This window comes from Pteropus alecto, unplaced genomic scaffold, assembly GCF_000325575.1.
Source record: "Pteropus alecto unplaced genomic scaffold, ASM32557v1 scaffold45, whole genome shotgun sequence".
Lineage (NCBI taxonomy): Eukaryota > Metazoa > Chordata > Mammalia > Chiroptera > Pteropodidae > Pteropus > Pteropus alecto.
Genome location: NW_006442491.1, coordinates 32,444,261 through 32,462,468, shown reverse-complemented (window position 1 = coordinate 32,462,468; position 18,208 = coordinate 32,444,261). Strand labels below are relative to the sequence as shown.

General features: G+C 40.9%; 1 protein-coding gene across 1 annotated transcript; it reads right to left on the bottom strand.

Moving 5' to 3' along the window:
- Positions 1-1,809: 1,809 nt before the first annotated feature.
- Positions 1,810-18,105, bottom strand: PARD6B (par-6 family cell polarity regulator beta). Its single transcript, XM_006921912.3, has 3 exons — positions 17,753-18,105; positions 12,994-13,216; positions 1,810-4,808 (listed from the first exon to the last, which is right to left on the bottom strand). Exons 1-3 carry the CDS (start codon positions 17,816-17,818, stop codon positions 3,979-3,981), a joined length of 1,119 nt encoding a protein of 372 aa, XP_006921974.1. The 5' UTR covers positions 17,819-18,105; the 3' UTR covers positions 1,810-3,978.
- Between the last annotated feature and the right edge of the window lie 103 nt (positions 18,106-18,208).

Here is an 18,208-nt window from a genome sequence, read left to right as displayed (position 1 = left end):
TTAATTCCTTTTTTATAACAAAGTACAGTATGCATAAGTATACTTAGTGGCCAAAAAAGGACTTTAGCTTTTTTTCTAAAGAAGAAATAAATTTATGTATTATTTATATGATTAAATTTTAAAAAAGTTTTCCAAACTAAAAAAGTTTTCCATTATAATCCCTTGGAATTATAATAAACTACTTATAATGAACTAGAGAATTTTCTGTTACATGGAGTAGTTACATTATAAACTACTTATAATGAACATGTGATTTTCTGTTACATGGAGGACATAAATACCATTTTGAAAAGAGAGTTATTGTAAATGAGAAAACACCTAAATACAACTTATAAAGAAAATACGAATTCCACTGCATTTTGGTATTAATATATAAAATACACATCAAGTGTTATGAAGTAATTAAATAAACATATTAGCTTTTTAAATGTCTTGTTTTTAGGGAAGAACTTGGTAGACGACTACCTATGAGGACTTTTAAATTATGATTAAGTTCTAAGTTATGATTAATTTCTTTTCTATTTACCATTCAGTAGCCAATCAGACATCTACCCAATGACAGCACTTAAGTAGCTCAGTGATATTACAACAGGTAAGAGGCACTAGTTTGTTTAACCCTACAGGTAACAGCCACCATCACCAAATGACATGCTGTCACAAACAGAAGTCAAGACTTTCAATGTCTTAAAGTAAGGCACCCCCAAACCTATTCAGGAGAGCTCAGCTGCCAAAGTCACTGACATACACACTCTTAAAGCTTCATCACCTACGATTAAACCATCAATTTAAAGATGAGAAAATCAAAGCCAACAATAACCGGTTACTAACCATTAATTCAAGCACCTTAAGGCATCAAGAACAGAGGCACTAGTCACTGTAAATTTCTGACTTCTATGATTTTTCCTCAAAATCAAATTTAACGTTTTACCCAGCCTGGAAACTTGGAAGCAGCAGGGATGTAAGATACTAACAGCAGCATTAGGGTCACATTTTTGGGTAAAAGGGATGTTTTAGTTCTACACTGTTTCGTAGACCCTAAAACCGAGAGGAGTATCAGGTATTGAATGTAACATAATCTGTGCCAATCTGTGATGTGGAGTTCTGTCGATATGATGAATTTTTACTCAGGATTTTCCATGTTTTTAATTGGGGGAAGGAATCAGGATTATCCTCCACACTGGTTAGCAGAAGAGTGAGTGCAGAGATCAGGTAAGCCAAGGACAGAGTGACTTAATTTGGGATTAGAAATGGCTCAAGAAGAAATTTTACCTTGGGCCTTTTACATTTTTCAGTATAAACTGAGTTCAATCCCTATATGGTGGCAATAAAAAGTATAACTACATTTGAGTTTGAGAAGATAAACTGTTATTAACTTTTTGTCTTGTTTCAAATTATTTTAAACAACATAAATGCTAACTCTGGATGGATATCATGCAGTTTCTCATGCCATCAGAATTAACTGTATTTTAAATGCTATCTTCCAGTCCACGGCCACATGCGCACGCATGGTAAATGTACATACGATTTGGTGTTTATCTTTTAAAAACTAAAAGTTAAGAAAGTCAGGACCTTGTGATAACTTATATAATGCAAACTAGGTAAATAATTGTTGGGTGACTTTTCATATATTTGCAAACAAGAAAGTAGCCTTTGTACAAGTCTATCTTTATTTGTAAAAAATAATATACAACTAAAGCTAATTTGATTTTTAAAATTAAAGTTCATTTAGTGATAATGTACATTTTATAATAAAATTGTAGTAAAATACTGACATTTGATAGTTTAAACAAAGTATCGTTCATGTAAAAATCATGTTGTCGCGTGTAAAATTTAATTAGAAAATTCATAGTTCACAAAAGTACATATATTCTGTTGACAGCATATGAGAACATTACCATAAATTTACTTAAAGATACAGAACAAAATTCACAGTGGGGCTTGACATTCAGTACTGTAAGATCTTATGCTGAATCCACTGATATACTTGTTAATAAGATACACTTGAAATAATTGATTCAGGCTACCAATGATTTTACATTTTATTGTATAACCAAGATCTATTGGTTTTACAATACGTCAAGTGATCAATTATTTTACCAATCATTTAGAGAGAACTCGCTGAAAACACCACTGTCATGTACCCTTAGCAGGATAATTAAAATAAAAAGCACTAGCAGCTTTGAGTTCCATTTTCATGAATACATACAAGACAAATCCATATTTTACAGTTAAAATTTGTACAAAAAGTCAAGCCCTGAAGTGTTTTCCCCCCCGAGAGAAGTTCTGATGTTAAAATTTTGTTTAAGAGAGAGGTAGTGCGTGAAATCGTTTTTACTTTTACTTAAAATGTTGAACCCCTGCACCGCTTATAATATCAATGAAATTTAACCTTCTACATATTAACATTATTTTGCCATTCAAGAGTCAAATTTATAAAACTCACAGAATGTTAAAGCGGGAATGCCATTAAAAAAGTGGGATGTAAGTGGAAGAACTTCGATGAATTCAACAAAAAGTACATGATATTACAGAATGTTGTGCAGCTAATAGTTAAGTGACAATATGTTTAGTGGTAATGTGAACAAAATACACTTAAGTATTGAGTCAAGTGATCTTCATTTAATCAAGACTTTACTTCTTCATATACTTTGACCATACAGTGAAAATATCCTTCAAAACGGAGTCGTTTGATTCTTCATTGTTTTAATAGCACGCAATTGCTATAAAGATATCCATACTAGCCCTACAATAAAATTAAGCAATAAATAACTCTGAGAGAAATAGCCATAAGCCGCAGAGAACGTACGTACTTCACACTGCTCTCGGCTTCTATGTGCGAGCGTGCTGTAGTGTTTGTGCCCACTGTACAGTGAAATCAGCCAAGGAAGGAAAGTGAGCAGCCTCACTCTTAACTTGTTCTAAGTGGATGCACTGGAAAGTAATAAATAGCCTCATAAAATTAATAGCGATAAACTCTACCTGTCAAAGGTGAATACTCTATAATTTTCATAAAGTGTAGGCAGTGTTCCTAGAAATCCCATTAAGGAAAACCCAAAATGTTCATATAAAAAGTGCACGAGGAGTTTGTCCTGTGTGTAAAAATCTCTTAACTTGGGTGCATTTTTTTTATCCAAAATGATCTGCGCTACTCGAATACATTAAGAGAGTATAAAAGCATATCGACAAAACACACACGAACAACGAAGGGAATGATTTCCAGTGAGATTGGGAATGAGGATGAGGTTAGGGAGCGTCTCTCATATGCTCAGAGCCGACGGACTTGCCTTTTGCAACATAAGTTATACCCATGTGGAATGAGTCTGTAACTGTGATATCAACAGGATGGACAAACACAACTTGGACAGCTGTTATAGAGTTTCTTAATTTAGGACCAATGCTTTATAACATAGGAAGCAACTCCTAAAAACAGTCAATGGGCTTGATTTCTTAGAAATTAGAAAAGGAAAGCATTTGAAAAAATTACTTGTTACAATTCACAACAGAAGAACAACATTTTTAAAATCAAAATAAAATACAGGAACATAGGAGCTGAGGTCCCCAAGGTACCAAGAGATAGAATCAGACTTCTTCACATTAGAATTTTTAAAAATATAGTTAAAGGAAAAATTAATTGGGCTCTGCACAGCAGGTTAAATATGCAACCACTTCAAATGGAAATGATTTCATTCTCTCACATAGTTCCGAGAACATGCTCGAATGTCCAGTTCTCTACAGCCAAAATAGCAAAAGCACATGATTTCATTAGCAAAGGCCCCTTTGTCTCGGACTTAAATTCACCTCTGACCCACCAAAGTTTAAATTAGCAATTATGAAACTATTATTTTAATAACGTTTTAAGCTTGCAATATTATTTTTTCTCATGCCTGGTCCAGGTCGCTGGTTCAGAGGTAATATATGCTTTAAACTAGCCAAATGTGCAAGTCCCACGGCGTCCGCAGAAAACGATCGACAACGGTTTCAGAGTGTTATGATCGTCCCATCCTCTTCTAAGAGTTTTTGATCTGGAATGTGTGTGTCAAATTCTGTATTTGTGCCGCTGGCTGTGGGTGCTAAGCTCACCTCAGCAGAAGGGATAAAACCATTCTGTCCAGACTCCAGACTGAGTTCTATCTGCGTTAACGATTCCAGGCTCTCGGCGTTAGGAACCGCGTTCGGAATCTGCTGCGGCACTCCATTGCCTTCGATGACAATGTCGTCTTCTTCACTGTCTTCGTCCTCTGGCTCAAAGCTGGGTTCGCTCTGCGGCGGGCAGCCGAGGAGGCTGTTGTCAGTAGACTGGCCGGAGCTGCCGGAGGCCCTACTGTGCCTGACGACATTGTTCCTCTGGTTCGCCGGTCGCACTGTTATGATGAGGTTGCGGCTGTTTGCGATCATCATGTCTGTCACTTGATCGAGACTCTTCCCTGAAACTTCTATGCCATTGACTTCTAAAACTTCATCATTAACAGCTAAGAGTCCTGTGCTTTGAGCCAGACCTCCTGGGACAAGTCTGGATATAAAGATCCCTGGGACCTTCTCTAAGCCGTGCGGTGTCACCCTGACACTGGAGCCGTCTCGGATGTAGAATCCCAGGGGCTTCTCCGTGCCGTACTTGTAAAGACGAACCCTGCGATGCGTTTCCGGGAGAATATCCACGTCTATGATGGAAGACACGGGTCTGAAGTCCTGGGGCATACTGATGACTATATGTGGCTTTTTCCTGTGGTTGTCAGGACGCAGGACGTTGGTTAAAACATTCTTCTTCTTTATTAGTGTGTCTGTACCAAAGGCACTGTAGTCTGCTTCTTCTGTTTAAAAATAAAATAATTATAGAAATGTTGTAAAAACATCCATTTATCGACAACTCAATCTGTACAGAAAGGATAACTGAAATGTATTTGCTACATAAACACACTAATGAAATACTGGCTCATTCTAAGCAGATCAAAATGTAGCGCAGCAGTAAGATGCGCTATGTGAGGAAAAAACCACTAGGTGGCCCTCTCGAGTACATATTATAAAATTACCAAATGGTGAAGTTAAATTTGATAAAGCTCGATAACTATTAAATAACATTAAGTATGCCAAATGAAATTCTGATAAGTCTTACAAACACATTCTTAAACATTATTTTAAACGAGTTATTTAAAATGTATTTTCCTTTCATTTGTTTAAAAAACCTCCAATTTGCATGTTTATCATATTCAACTCAATGTCATGAAAGAGGACACTCTGATTCCCAAGGTAGATCAACAGAACAAACTCAAATACTTGTATTAGAGGCTGGCTGGGCAGATAATGTAATTAAATAACGCAGGCTGATAATGTAATTAGATTAACGCATATCGAACACAAGAATTTTTGTCTTCGGCAAATATACACTCTCCCTCAGTTTCCTGAGGGAGTTCTTAATTTCATTTTTCCGCTTTTGAAAAAGGCTGAGGTATAAGACCTTTAACTTTTTCCCACTGTGTGAAAAACAAAGTGCGATGACATTTCGCCTCAGTGGTGGTGACAGATGACAGGGAGCTAAGTGCGCGACAAGCTGCTCTTCGCTCCTGACGTTTCTCTTCACGTACTGCAGGAATCTGAGTGGCTACATCCAATGTGCCAGAGAGTCTCGTGTGTTTAGGTCAGAACCTCCCCATTTTCAAATGCTGCCACCCAGTTAAAAACCCACCACCGTGTGTTTGAGCCAAATAACATCCGGGGGTCGAATTCATTCAAGCCAACAATTTATCATCTCTGATGTACACGACGGGAAGACAGGGCACCTCAGGCCAGATATTCTTAATCACACTGCTGAAGGAAGCCAGTCAACAAATAAAATGCCTCATCAGAGAAGGAGAGGCAGGAAAGGAAAGGAAATTAACAGCAGGCACGAACGTTGAAATCGTGTTTTAAAAATAACTGGAAAGGGGATAAACTAAAAAGATAAAAGCCTCCCACCCCGAAGAACTTGTTCAAAATCCCAGCCTCGGATACGGCGGCGGGAGGTGGCGCCGCGGCCGTGCGCAGAGCGCTCCGGCATTCTCCCCCTCGACGCTCGCCGGCCCCTCTGACTGTACAGACGAGGGATTTAAGGGCACGGAATGAGTCGCAGAGAAAAGGCGGGCCCCGGGTTTCCTCGCCAGGCCAGCGCCGTCAGCAGTCACAGAGTGGACGCTGCGTCAGCCGTGTCAGAGCACGGGGACCTCAGGATTCTCTGCTCATGCTCCCTGGACAGTCTTCAAAAGCCAGTGTCGGGGAGATGGACAAGGCTGAGGTACTTTTTTTTTTTTTTTTTTTTGGCATTTTTTTCCCTCCATGGAGATAATTTTGTCTTCATTTATCGATAAAATATTTACACTGTGTTCTTACAGAGACCGAAATTTATGATTTGGCTTTGGAAAGAAATCCACTGATGCAAGAATCTTTTTGGCAGAATTTGGCCAAAAATCTAACAATCATCATCTACTACTTACTGTGTTTCTTCAAAATTACACATTTTCATTTTAAATCAATTAAGAAAGCCCACATAACATTTATAAGGGAAATTCCAGACCATACAAACTGAGAACATAATTAAGTTGCCTACATACCTACCCATGGGAAAACTGACAAAAGAAAAAAAAACACCCACCCAAATCTGCATAATTTGGCATCACATCCAGACTGTTTGAATGCTCTGCTAAACTCTCAAAAGCAATGTGCCCGTACAAAGGCACCTTTGTTCCTCCATCTAGCTAATCAGTTTCCAGCCACTGGGAAAGGAAATATTTTGGCAGACAGCCAGGGGGCAGGGTGTTAGCTTAAGTGTAAAGGTGAATGTCCGCAGGGAACAGGAGTTCACTTTCTACCTGGGTATGTATATCGAAGCACCGAACTCAGAATGAGATGGAAAGTTTGGAAACCTGGTTCATAGCAACCTTCCACTTGTTTAAACCCAGGCTTATGCAACAGCATAGCAAAACCTCCCTCACCCGAAGCCTGCCCCTCACCCGCCAACCTCGGCTAACTGGAACCGACGGGGAGCCACCTAACAGGCCACTAACCAGCCCGTTCTCCGCAGGCCGCCCCTATGAATCCCTTATTCTTTAAACATTAGTTCTGAGAAGCCTAGTTATCTCGTTCCTTAGCTCACACAGAGTTGTAGGTTACAGATGCAGAGCGAGGGGTAAAGGCTCACTAGGGAGTGGCAGGCACAGACACAAGAAATAAAAGCCTACAGTGGATAAAAAGCAAATCTGGAAAAAAAAAAAAACCCCAAACTTTCTATAAAACCATCGGTATCCCTATAGAGTAACAAAACAGTAACACTTCACGGTAGAGTCCTCAAGACAGTTCAAGATTAGGACCGGTTTGAAGTTTACTAGGAAGACAGGGAAGAATGATGTCGTTCTTTGAAACTGTTCTAATCCAGGGGTTGAGGACCTTCTTCTGTAAAGAGTTACATAACAAATATTTTAGGTATCGCAGGCCACAGTCTCTGTTGCAAAAGCAGCCATAGGCGATCCATGAAGGAATGAAATGAGCGTGGCTATGTTCCAAGAAAACTTTATTTACAAAACAGCCAGCAAGCCTTAGCCTGCCAATTCTTGTTCTAATCCAAAATGGTTAAATGAAACAGATCTGGCACTTTAAAAGGATTAAATGTCACTTAAAGCAATATTCAAATTTTGCAAATCTCTTCACTTCCTAATGTAAGAAAAATCAATCACCAAATACTTAAGAAGCACCACGTCCGTGCCCAGCCATTCTGCTCTGTGCTGCAAGATTTAGTGAACAAAACGATAGGCTGCTTGATTTCATGGCACTTACAGTCTCAACAAGGACATGGCAGTTAACAATTTCAAACAATTAAATTATTATAACGTGCCAAGAGCTGTGACCTATACTGTGCTGTGGGAGCATGTAAATAGGAACCTAGCCTGGTTCGCAGGGTAAGTCAAGGCTTCTCCAGGGAAGTGAGGTTCATGCTGAGACCGGAAAAGAAGCTCATCAGGTAGAAGGGAGGGAAGGACGCTCCAGGCCCAGAATACAGCGAATGGAGAGAGGAGCAGGATGGGGGCAGACGGAGTCCAACACACTGTCATGCGCCACTTAATGACGGGGATGCGTTCTGAACGCATCGTCAGGTGATTTCATCCTTGTGCGAACATCGCAGAGTGCGCTCAGACAAATCTAGATGGCATCGCCCACTACACACCTAGGCTACACGGTCTGGCCTGTTGCTCCTCGGCTACAAGCCTGTACAGCATGTCACCGCACAAAACGCGAGACTAAATCACGCGAGACTAAATCAAGCGCAATGATGCAATCGAGGGCACAAGAGGATGCTGTTGGTGTCAACGGAGTATCCTGTTTACAGCAAACTTCTTTTTAATAAGTAGAAAGAGTACGTTCTAAAATAACGATAAATAGTATAGTAAATACGTAAGCCAGTAACATATTATCACAGTCAGGTATTATGTGTCGTACATAATTGTATGTTCTGTACTTTTATATGACTAGTAGTGCAATAGGTCTGTTTACACCAGCATCACCACAAACACCTGTGGACTGTGATGTGCTATAACCTTCCTAAGGCTACGATGGCTCTAGGTGACAGGAATTTTTCAGCTCCGTTATAATCTTAAAGGACCTTCGTCGTGTATGTATGTGGTCATATGTGGCATGTATGTTTCGTTGACAGAAGCCTCATTATGTAGCGAGATTAAAGGGTGGGCGTGGAGGGGAGGAGTCCAGAGCCCAGCGGGAGGCAGCGCGGGCGGGGGTAGGGGGGTGGGGGTCTGGGCAGGCAGGGCCTCCAGGGAAGTGGTAAGGGTTAAAGACTTCGGCGTGAGGGCCATGGGAAGAAAACCAAGGATTTGGGTCATTCTATAAAGCTCAGTTTGGCTGCAAGCTGGAGAATGGCGCTGCGGGGGAGCTAGGAGGCTACTGCAGTGATTTAGGGGGGTACCTGGCCTGGAGCAGAGGCAGCAGCGATGAGGAAATACGTGTGAAAAATAACAGAACACAGTTTTAATAGGCTTGGTGACTGAAAAACAGATGTGTCAAAGGTGGCTCCAGGTTTCTATCATGAGAACTGGTGTCATATTCTGAGATGTTACTCCACAGTTTCTTCTTTTTAGTTTAATTTTTTATTTCTGGGGCCATACCTTTTGTTAAACTACTTTTTACAATTTACTATTAAAATGTATACCTCTTAGACCATTTCCAAATTAAACCGATTCATTAAAATATAACCTTAAGATACATGTACAAAATAATGTCCACTGCACGGTGAAGTTCTAAGAGGTGATTCAGGTGCATGCCCAGTTAGTTCCAGGCGTCTGGGCCACAAAGCCATGTCCTAAGTGGGACGATGTTGAAATCAAGCCCCTTCTTGTGCTTCCAACAAACTCCTCTGAATAAATCCAAGTAGTAAATGTATTTGTCATACAAAAACAGATGGCGATACAGCATGGAGCTGTGGTGTAGATACCCTGATCAGATCTGGCGAGGACTCTGTGCGAATCAACAGACCCCAGACTTGGCCGATCCCCATGGCTGGCTGGGAAGTTTTGAAAAAGCACACATTTCCCGGGCTGTATTCCAAACCTATAGGAATGACCTGACTCATTTTTAAAGGTACAACCTTTACATATTTTCTAACGTTGTTTACTGCAATAACTGAAACAATAAGAGAAGAAAAATCCTATTCCGTACTTTCTCTTCCCCCTCCCCAACGAATGAGGAAAGTCTCAACTCCAGTGGGGATGGGGGCTGGCAAAAGACCTGGGAATCCTCTTAGTGAAAATAACTTTTAAGATATCAGGTGTTTTGTTTTGTTTTGTTTTTTTTGCTTCCAGGATAACAGCCCTAGAAACAGAATATGAGGTTTTTCTTCTCACAAAGAATATTATTACAAAACAAAAAACTTTTCATCACTATCTTTGAGTTCACGCTATAAAGTGGTTTATGGATTTAATTGTGAGCTTTCATGTCAAAGAAACTTTATTTACTAGAGTGTATTAGATTTTAAAAGATCACACAGTTTTAAATTTTTAAATGGCTTTGAAATTTGTTTTTAAAAAAATCACTTGGTGCTGTATCAAGTGTAAGTGCTGCCCTGTTGATTCCTAAATTAGAATCGACAAGCCAAGAAATAGAAAATGCATTGTAACTAAGTAGTAAAATGTAACTATACTCAATGTCATGCTTTATATTAGTTTCCTGAATTTAATGTCCATTCAAGTTCACATAAAATCAGCCATCAACTTCAGCAGCTGTTGAGCTTTGTTTAAAAGACGACAGTGTCACCAGGAATCACAGGGCACTATGTTAAGTCTGTCAGGACAGTAAGCAAGTTAATTCACATAAATCAGGGAATTCCAGGTTTTTTCCAGGTGATTCCTGAGGGCAGTTAATCTGCTAAAGGTGGAAGGCCATGGCGCTTCGGCAGGTGGTGAGGGGAGACCGCTCTGAGAAAGCCACCTGAGCCAAGACCTGAAGGATGAGGCGGCGGCCATGGGCAGAAGTGCAGGGAAAGCTTCCTCAGCGGAAGGAAAAGCAGGTGCCAAAGGAGAGACAGCAACCAAGTGTGAGGGACAGAAAGCCAGTGAGTGCAGATGGCCGTGAGGACGGAACAGGAGGGTGGAGGAAGATGAGCCTGTGAAGCCCAAACCAGGAGGTTTATTCTTAGTACAACGAAGAGCCCGTCGAGAGTTTTAAGCAGGGACGAAATGACCAATTTACAGTTCATTTTTTTTGCTTAAGTCATATTTGTATTAAATTTATATTTTTTAAAACAGAAATTCTCTGTTGAATGGACTGCCTACTTCTAAACCAAAGTCTAAGGGCTATTAATTGTATCAGATATTCTATTCCAGGGGTCCCCAACCTTTTTGGGACCAGGGACCAGTGCTGCTGTGAGAATCTAATGCCTGATGAGCGGAGGCGCTGGCGCTGGCGCTGGGGAGCGGCTGCAGATACACGTGAAGCTTCACTTGCTCTCCTGCCACCTGCCACTCATCTGCTGTGCAGCCTGCTTCCTAACAGGTCACAGTCCAGTATCGGTCTGTGGCCTGCGGGTTGGTGACCCCTGTTCTAGTCTATGACATAGAACACTTTTGTTCACATAGGTACATATTTAAAAAGGAAATGGAAGATAACCATCCTTAAAGGATGTTAGGATTAATCCCAGGATCATGTGTTACAATTCCAGTAATAAAAACATGTGGTAGTACACTCTAACTCCTGTAATCTTTCTTGAGAAGGGGATAATTTTGTCAAGTGGCAGCAGTTTAAAACAGTCATTCTACATCTGAATACACATTCCAAAGAACAACTACATTTTTAATGAAAACTACAGCCGCTAACAAGAAAGGTCTACTAGTCAACAATAATTATTTAAATTATTCTGCTTAAAATGATAAATTCCACTCGACTGGAATGGAATTCTCTCCTCTACTGAAGTTCTTTCTCCTCAGTATTCTATACACAGCCTTCTAGGGGTCTATCCTGGTCTTCATCTCTACCAGCCCTGATGTCTACTGCCAGAAATTCCAACTCTCTCTGACCAGCCTCTAGTCTACCATTTTCAAATTCCTAAATGACATGGTTGAAACTCACCAGCCAGATAAGCATTTTTGCCCTAAAACCAAACCAAATTTCATTCCAAGTCAAGTTCTCTTCTAAATTCTGCTTGTTTGTGACACCATCCCAGCCATCAGGCCCCAACTACTCTTTTGGACGACTCTTCGACTCCATGCCACTCAGCAGGAGGGCGCCGTGACACTGCAACACTCCCCTGTATCCTCCCGGCCACTTTCTTCCCCGCGTCTTCTGCTGGGGCAGCTTCCCAGCTGTCTCTTCATTGCCTGCTCCTTGCTCTCTCCTCCAAGACTGCTGCTCACTCCAGCTCATCCCAACAGCCAAATCATACCACACCCGTTATCTACTAAATCTATGGCAGGGGTCTCAGGGAAAATTGTGTATTTGTCAGTATTTTGTAAACAGTTAAATGATACAGACATAAGTAACCCCTGGAGGTTTATTTTGTTGGTGGACTTTAGTTCCTCCAAACACAAAAAGGCAGACACATCATCAGTGGAATTTCAAAGCCTAGGGAGTGGTCTAAGGCTTATCAACTGATTGGAAAGAGAGTTTCATCTTCAAGGGTAATCCCTACCTATTCTCCCAAACTGCCTTCTGGGTTGGTTTACAAACACTGGAAAGCTTTAATTATCTCACCAACACTGGGTCTGCTGCTCTCATGCTGGCTTTCTAAATCTCTTTATTTACCAAGGACAAAGGAATAAATGGCACACACCATGCCTATCTGCAGACAGGCAGGCACGCGCGTGCGCACGCGCACACACCCACACACACACACAGGAGGCCACACAGTTAAAAAAGTTTTAGGACTCAAAGTACAGAAAACGCTTGCCATGTAGAGCGGTTATTTAACTGTTCTTTCGCAAGGCTAATATCAATGTTTACATTTCTCCATAATAATTTCCCAGATCATTAAATAATTTTATTTCTGTGAAAAATATCCTAAAAGAGAAAGATGACATTTACTGGCTGCCTGCCCACGACTTGCCAGGGCACTGCACTTGGCTCATTTAACCTTCCTAGCACTCCAAGGAGATAATACATTCATTCTATAGAAAAAGACACTGAGACCTAGGAAAGATAAGTAACTTTTTCAGGTATCTATTAAGTAGTAAGTACAGCACTTGAAAGTTGGTTGCCGCCAAAAAACAAACAATATTTTTCTGACTCCAAAGTCATGCATGCTCTTTCTATATCTTTCTGAATGGACAAAATTCCATGCAATGAAGTGAAGACTCAATAAATTACTAATTTTTATTTTTAAAAACTCTAAGAGGGTTATAATTAATTAAAACCACGAATATTCTAAAGTACACTTAGTGAAGTATAAAGATAATCATTAAACCAACAATATCACAAATGTAATAGAGAAAAAAAACTTCTAAAACAAGTTTTATAAACAGTGGTACTTACCCTTTTTTTGTATAAAAATCCTAAGCAATGGATTGGCCGTTGAAACAGCTTTGTGATAATTATCATCGTTATTTATAGGTAGTAAGTCTCCATGGATGTCCGCATAGCCTACTAAAACGTCAACATTGGGTATCTTATGAACATGTTGCAGTAATCCATAAAACTCCTCAAATTTTCCAGGTTTCGATCTTTCCAGTGAAAATCGACGAAATTCAGCTCCAAACTATAAATACAAATAAACATATTAACTTTTTAAGAAGTAACAGGACCCAGTTTAAAAACATATGCCATAGAAAAATTAATGGTATATTATTTCCCTTAATAAAGAAGATCATTTCAGTGACACAGTCCATTGTCAGAAAGGTCATTATCTGGAGTCAAAAGAGCATAAGGAAGGCACTAGAATGTGCCTTCTCACTGCTGCATCTCTGAAGGGCATTCTCTTCAAGAGATGCAGGCTCAACTCAATCCCTAGGGGACTGTTCTGCACAGTGACTCAGCTCAAACAGTCTGGAGCCCAGATCTCCTCACTCAGGCCACGGAGTGACAAGATGTGCCCAAGTCTTTATTTTGACTGTTAGCAAAAAGCATCGAAGTTTCTTCCCCTATAAAAGGAATTATGATTTCACAGGAAATGGCAAGAATTAATAGAAACAGATACAAAAAGGACTTGGAGCTTCTTGGCATTTAAGATATAATACAAATGGAGGTATATAACATAAGAAATAGGTCTAGAGAGAAAAAGCATCTTCTCTATGTTAATACTGTAAAAAAGGCTTTATTAATACATCAAATATATGTCTACAACTATCCAATTAACTCAAAAAGTGTTTATGTGCTTGGCACAGTCTAGACTCTAGAGATTGAAAGACTCAGGCCTGCACGAACTCACCAATTAGTGAATAAAGAGAATAATTACATGAGAGAGGTAGTAAGGGATCACACGAACAGGGAGTACCCAAATTTATCTTCACAATTCTGATTCTCAGGTCTGCTTCCTACTCTAGAATCACACCTCTGCTCTCCAAGTGCCAAATTATTAAAGTGGCTCTTATCCAACACGAAGGGCTGGCTCACTCTAGTCCATAACAAACAGGATCCACAGGACTTACTATGGGGACTAGCGTGGCATTTCCCCAAACGCGGAAACCTAAGACAGGTTAATCGGCTTTCCTCAAAAAAGTGTACCAGCCACGTAAGTTTGGGAGATGCTACATTGTAACTAAAACTACACTCTTAGGAATCACTGTGGTTGATTTAAAAAGAAAAAATTAAAACGAGTGTTTGCCAAATATGTTTGACCACCAAACTCATTTTTCCTCTAAATACCTATTATTAGCAAGAAATACTAATGCACCAATAGCACAGCCTTAAGCACCAAGCGGAAAAAGTCTCCATCAGAATAATCGAAGGTTACAAACATGTCAGTTCATTTTCCCAATGAACTGACATGTTTGTAACCTTCGATTATTCTGATGGATATTCCCAGGATAGCTGGAGTCCCAGCTTTTGCTCTAAGAAGTTCATTTGCCTTGCTTATACCCAACGCCACTCACTAGTTTTAAATTAAAATAAAAACTCACTAAAACCACCTCTATCCTCTAATAATTAATTAAAAGTTTCCAGAACACATTCCTGAATCATAAACATTAACATTTGTCAAGAAAATAAGGTGACTCATACCTAAAGCTCTCAAAAAGTTTAGTCACACCTTCTGGTTTCAAAGTAAATAAAAACTTGGGAACACCCTTCGTATCAGAGTTAGTCTTATGATGTTATCAAAAGTCATAGCTTCTCCTCCATTTTCTTGATTCTGGTATCACAACATAAAGTCCCTAGTGCTTTCTGATTCATCCCAGAGTTCATCACTACTCCTGATACATGACGGGGAGTGACATCTCATAATGGAACATTTTAAGGTTTCGATGTTTTTGCTAAAGCTTTTGGGTGAAAATTCTTTACTCGACATTTTTTTTCTCTTGCTTAAATATTGTGATAAAAACAATGGAAAACTGTATGGCTTCACAGTAGATGTGCTCTTTTTGCAAATGTCAGCAGAAAAAAAGAAAAGAGAAATTGTTATGCTTCTTGAACCAAAGCAAAAGGATTGAGAACTGTTTACTATGTGAAGAAAAATACTAAGAGATAACCTTAAGACCAATCAACAACTATTCTCTATGTGAACCATTACAACATTTTTAGCCTGGTCTAGTGTGTCCCGGCCACCCAGAATTGAATAAACACCCTTCTCCTAGCATCTGTTGGTACATTCTAGAAATGCAAACTTAATTTTAATATTCTGTTTGCCCCTGAATAATAATTAGGAAATGTACAGCTGAAGACTGCTCCAAGGTTATTAAAGGACATCACTTTGATTATTAAGAACTTTCTCAACTCTGGAGAAACAGAAAGATAAATTAGTTACCAAAAAAACAGTCACATGGTAGCTGGTATCACAATTTAACTATAGTTATATTTGCATGATCCATTACTTTATTTGTACCATTTTTCTTTTCCATGAGCAATGATAAGAAAGTTGACACTGTTTTCTAGGTACAAGAAAAAGAAATCCTAAAATGCAGATGTGCTCATAACCTAGCTGTGGTAACCACCTGACCTCTTAGTGATCAGTTCTGTCAAAAGCTATGCTATCACTAAAGCAGTGCAAAAGGAAATATTGTTGCAAACATAGGTCCAAATGTTTTTTAAATGGTAAAGACAAGTGTTTTACTTAATCTGTTAAAAACAAATGTGACAATAATACATATTTGAAACACAAGGTATCACAGACACACTGGAAACAGTACCTATACTGTGTCTATTTAGCAACAGCTAGAACAATAGTGAGATGACACTTCGTTCCCCCGCAGGCTCTCAGAATGCCTCGATTCTATTTAAGAGACAAGATTCACTAACAGTGCAGTACGTCAGGTCACATTTGTAACATATAGACATAAGCACGGGAAAGGTTCACCTATCAGTTTACAGAAGGGCAGAAAGCCTGAAATTCCAGTCCCCAGGTGCTTAAGGTTTCCTAGTCAGAGAGAGAAATTTGATTGGATTTGTCAGTGCACCTAGAATTCCTACTCATTTTCCCCATGATCAAAAAAAATTACTGACTTGCCTCCAAGATTAGAACCACACAAACTGAATTTTAAGATCATGCAATACCTTGAGTGTTTTTCTTAACCTCAACTCCCACGAAACCAGGCTAGATTTATAACAGAAATGCCATGAGAAGATTCAAATTGGGCATGAACCACTACTACCACCACTATATTGCTGGAGGAAAAGCTCTATATATTTTGAGTCATCTTAGCCCTTGCTTCAAGCATGCCACTTCTGTTTGCTATGGCAATTCCATGGAGCACACAAGGAAGACCATATTCCTTAGTATGGTTTACATGGCTTCTAATTACATTCCTATTCTTATTAAACAGAGCAGTCTCTGAAACATGTGCCTATCCTCATTCGAGGTGTCACAGATAACATTTAAAAATGATGTTAAAAATGAATGTAGATATTGATGTGATGATCTCGGTTACAACTTCCAGAACTTTGCTTATCAACTCTAGATAATAAAAACCATTCTACCCGCAGGCTCCAGGGAGCTTTCCTTACCCTACTTCACTCCTTGATTTTGTATTCCAAGCAGTCTTACGTTCAGTGATGTTTCATTGTTTTTGAAGTTGCTATGCTTTTATTTTTCTCCTATTCTGTGTTTTGGTCTTCCAGATTCTATTTTAAATGTTCTCAAGACCCGACCAGTGTCCTCTCTTTTGTATTCTATAAAGCCTAAAAGTTACTCTGTAAAAAGGCTTTAAGGTTTTGTCACAAAAGCAGAGCTTGGAGAAGTCATAACCTTCCTGAGACTCCCTCTTCTCAGAGAATTAGACTAGATTATCTAAGCTCCCTTCGGCTTTTCAATTAATGGGATACTTGCTGAAAATGTTCCTGTGGCTGCCGATCACCTTCAAATTCCAGTTCAAAACCTTCTTTGGAAAGCATTCCCTAACTAATCCCTGTAGACGGCCCTGCTTCAGGGAGCCTTGCGATTTAGGAATTCAGTGGATACCGATGTAATTATCAGCAGATTGGCATACCGTTGGTCAAGAGTGAAAACACTTGATGTGAAAAGGTAGCATGATGGAATGAAAAGGGCATCCAGACTCAAACTGTAAAGTGCTACTCAAACGAAAGGTGATACTGTTAATTTTACAGATTAAATGCATACCAAAGTTAGTGCTAGAAAAATGCCCAACAGGAAGCAAAGCTAAACTTTCAAAGGGCTTGTCAGTTCACTGGGCTCTCTCCTGCACCACTCGATGCGCCCCTGAACCACAGAAAGGGGTAACATTTTGTGACCGCGGGTGTTCCGAATATCTTTAACGCGTGGGCACCCAGCAGCTAGGATTCCCCCTCGAACGTTTCGAAACCACGCCGCACTCCAACGCCTTGGTAGTCTCTTGGCCCCCACTCCCATCCTTGAACAGGAATGAGATTCAAGGAACGAGATAAAGTGCTCCGCCGCTCTCCCTACCTGGGCCAGGGGCAGACGCAAGGCCCCACCCTGCTCCCCTCCCTTTTCAGCAAGTTTATTACCCACCATCTCCAGCCTCCAAACCCCACTACCGCGCCCCCACCCCCGTCGTCCCGTGCGCGGGGGCTACTCTTCAGGCCGCCCCTGGCCAGACCCTGGCCCCGCGCAGGCCCCGACCCCATCAGGACGGCCGCTCCGCCTAGCCTGGGCCCCGCGCACCTTGCTCTTCACCTCCATGGTGCCCAGGCAGCCGCTGCCCGCCCCGTGCCGGTGGCTGCGGTTCATGCTGAGGCCGGGTCCCGCAGCGGCCTCCTCCAGCCGGGCCGCCCCCCGCCCCTGGGAGCGCGGGGAGAGACTCTGTGCGCGGCCGGCAGGTTCCGGACACGGCCGCGGCCCGGGCGCCTCCTCACAGGCACCTGCAGAGGGGCGGCCGCGGCTCGCGTCTCCGCGCCGAGCTCCGCGCCGCTGGCTCTTCACTCGGCGACACCGAGGGTCGGTCTGGCAACGCGGCGGGCGGGGACGCGACTCCCTCCCTCCGGGCCTCCGCTGCAGCCGCGACGGCGGAGGCGGAGGAGGAGGAGGAGGGGGCGGAGCAGAGGCGGAAGGAGGAAGGAGAATAAGAGAAGAAAAGAAGGAGAGAAGGAAGAAAGCATTTAAAGTAATTGCATCATATTA

What these genes read in the sequence shown, in the direction of transcription:
- PARD6B (XM_006921912.3), bottom strand. Translation starts at nt 17,818, where the DNA reads ATGAACCGCAGCCACCGGCACGGGGCGGGCAGCGGCTGCCTGGGCACC. An exon ending in CCATGGAGGTGAAGAGCAAG is followed by an intron (nt 13,217 to 17,752) that starts GTGCGCGGGGCC and finishes TTGTATTTATAG; the next exon opens with TTTGGAGCTGAATTTCGTCG. An exon ending in GATTTTTATACAAAAAAAGG is followed by an intron (nt 4,809 to 12,993) that starts GTAAGTACCACT and finishes ATTTTTAAACAG; the next exon opens with AAGAAGCAGACTACAGTGCC.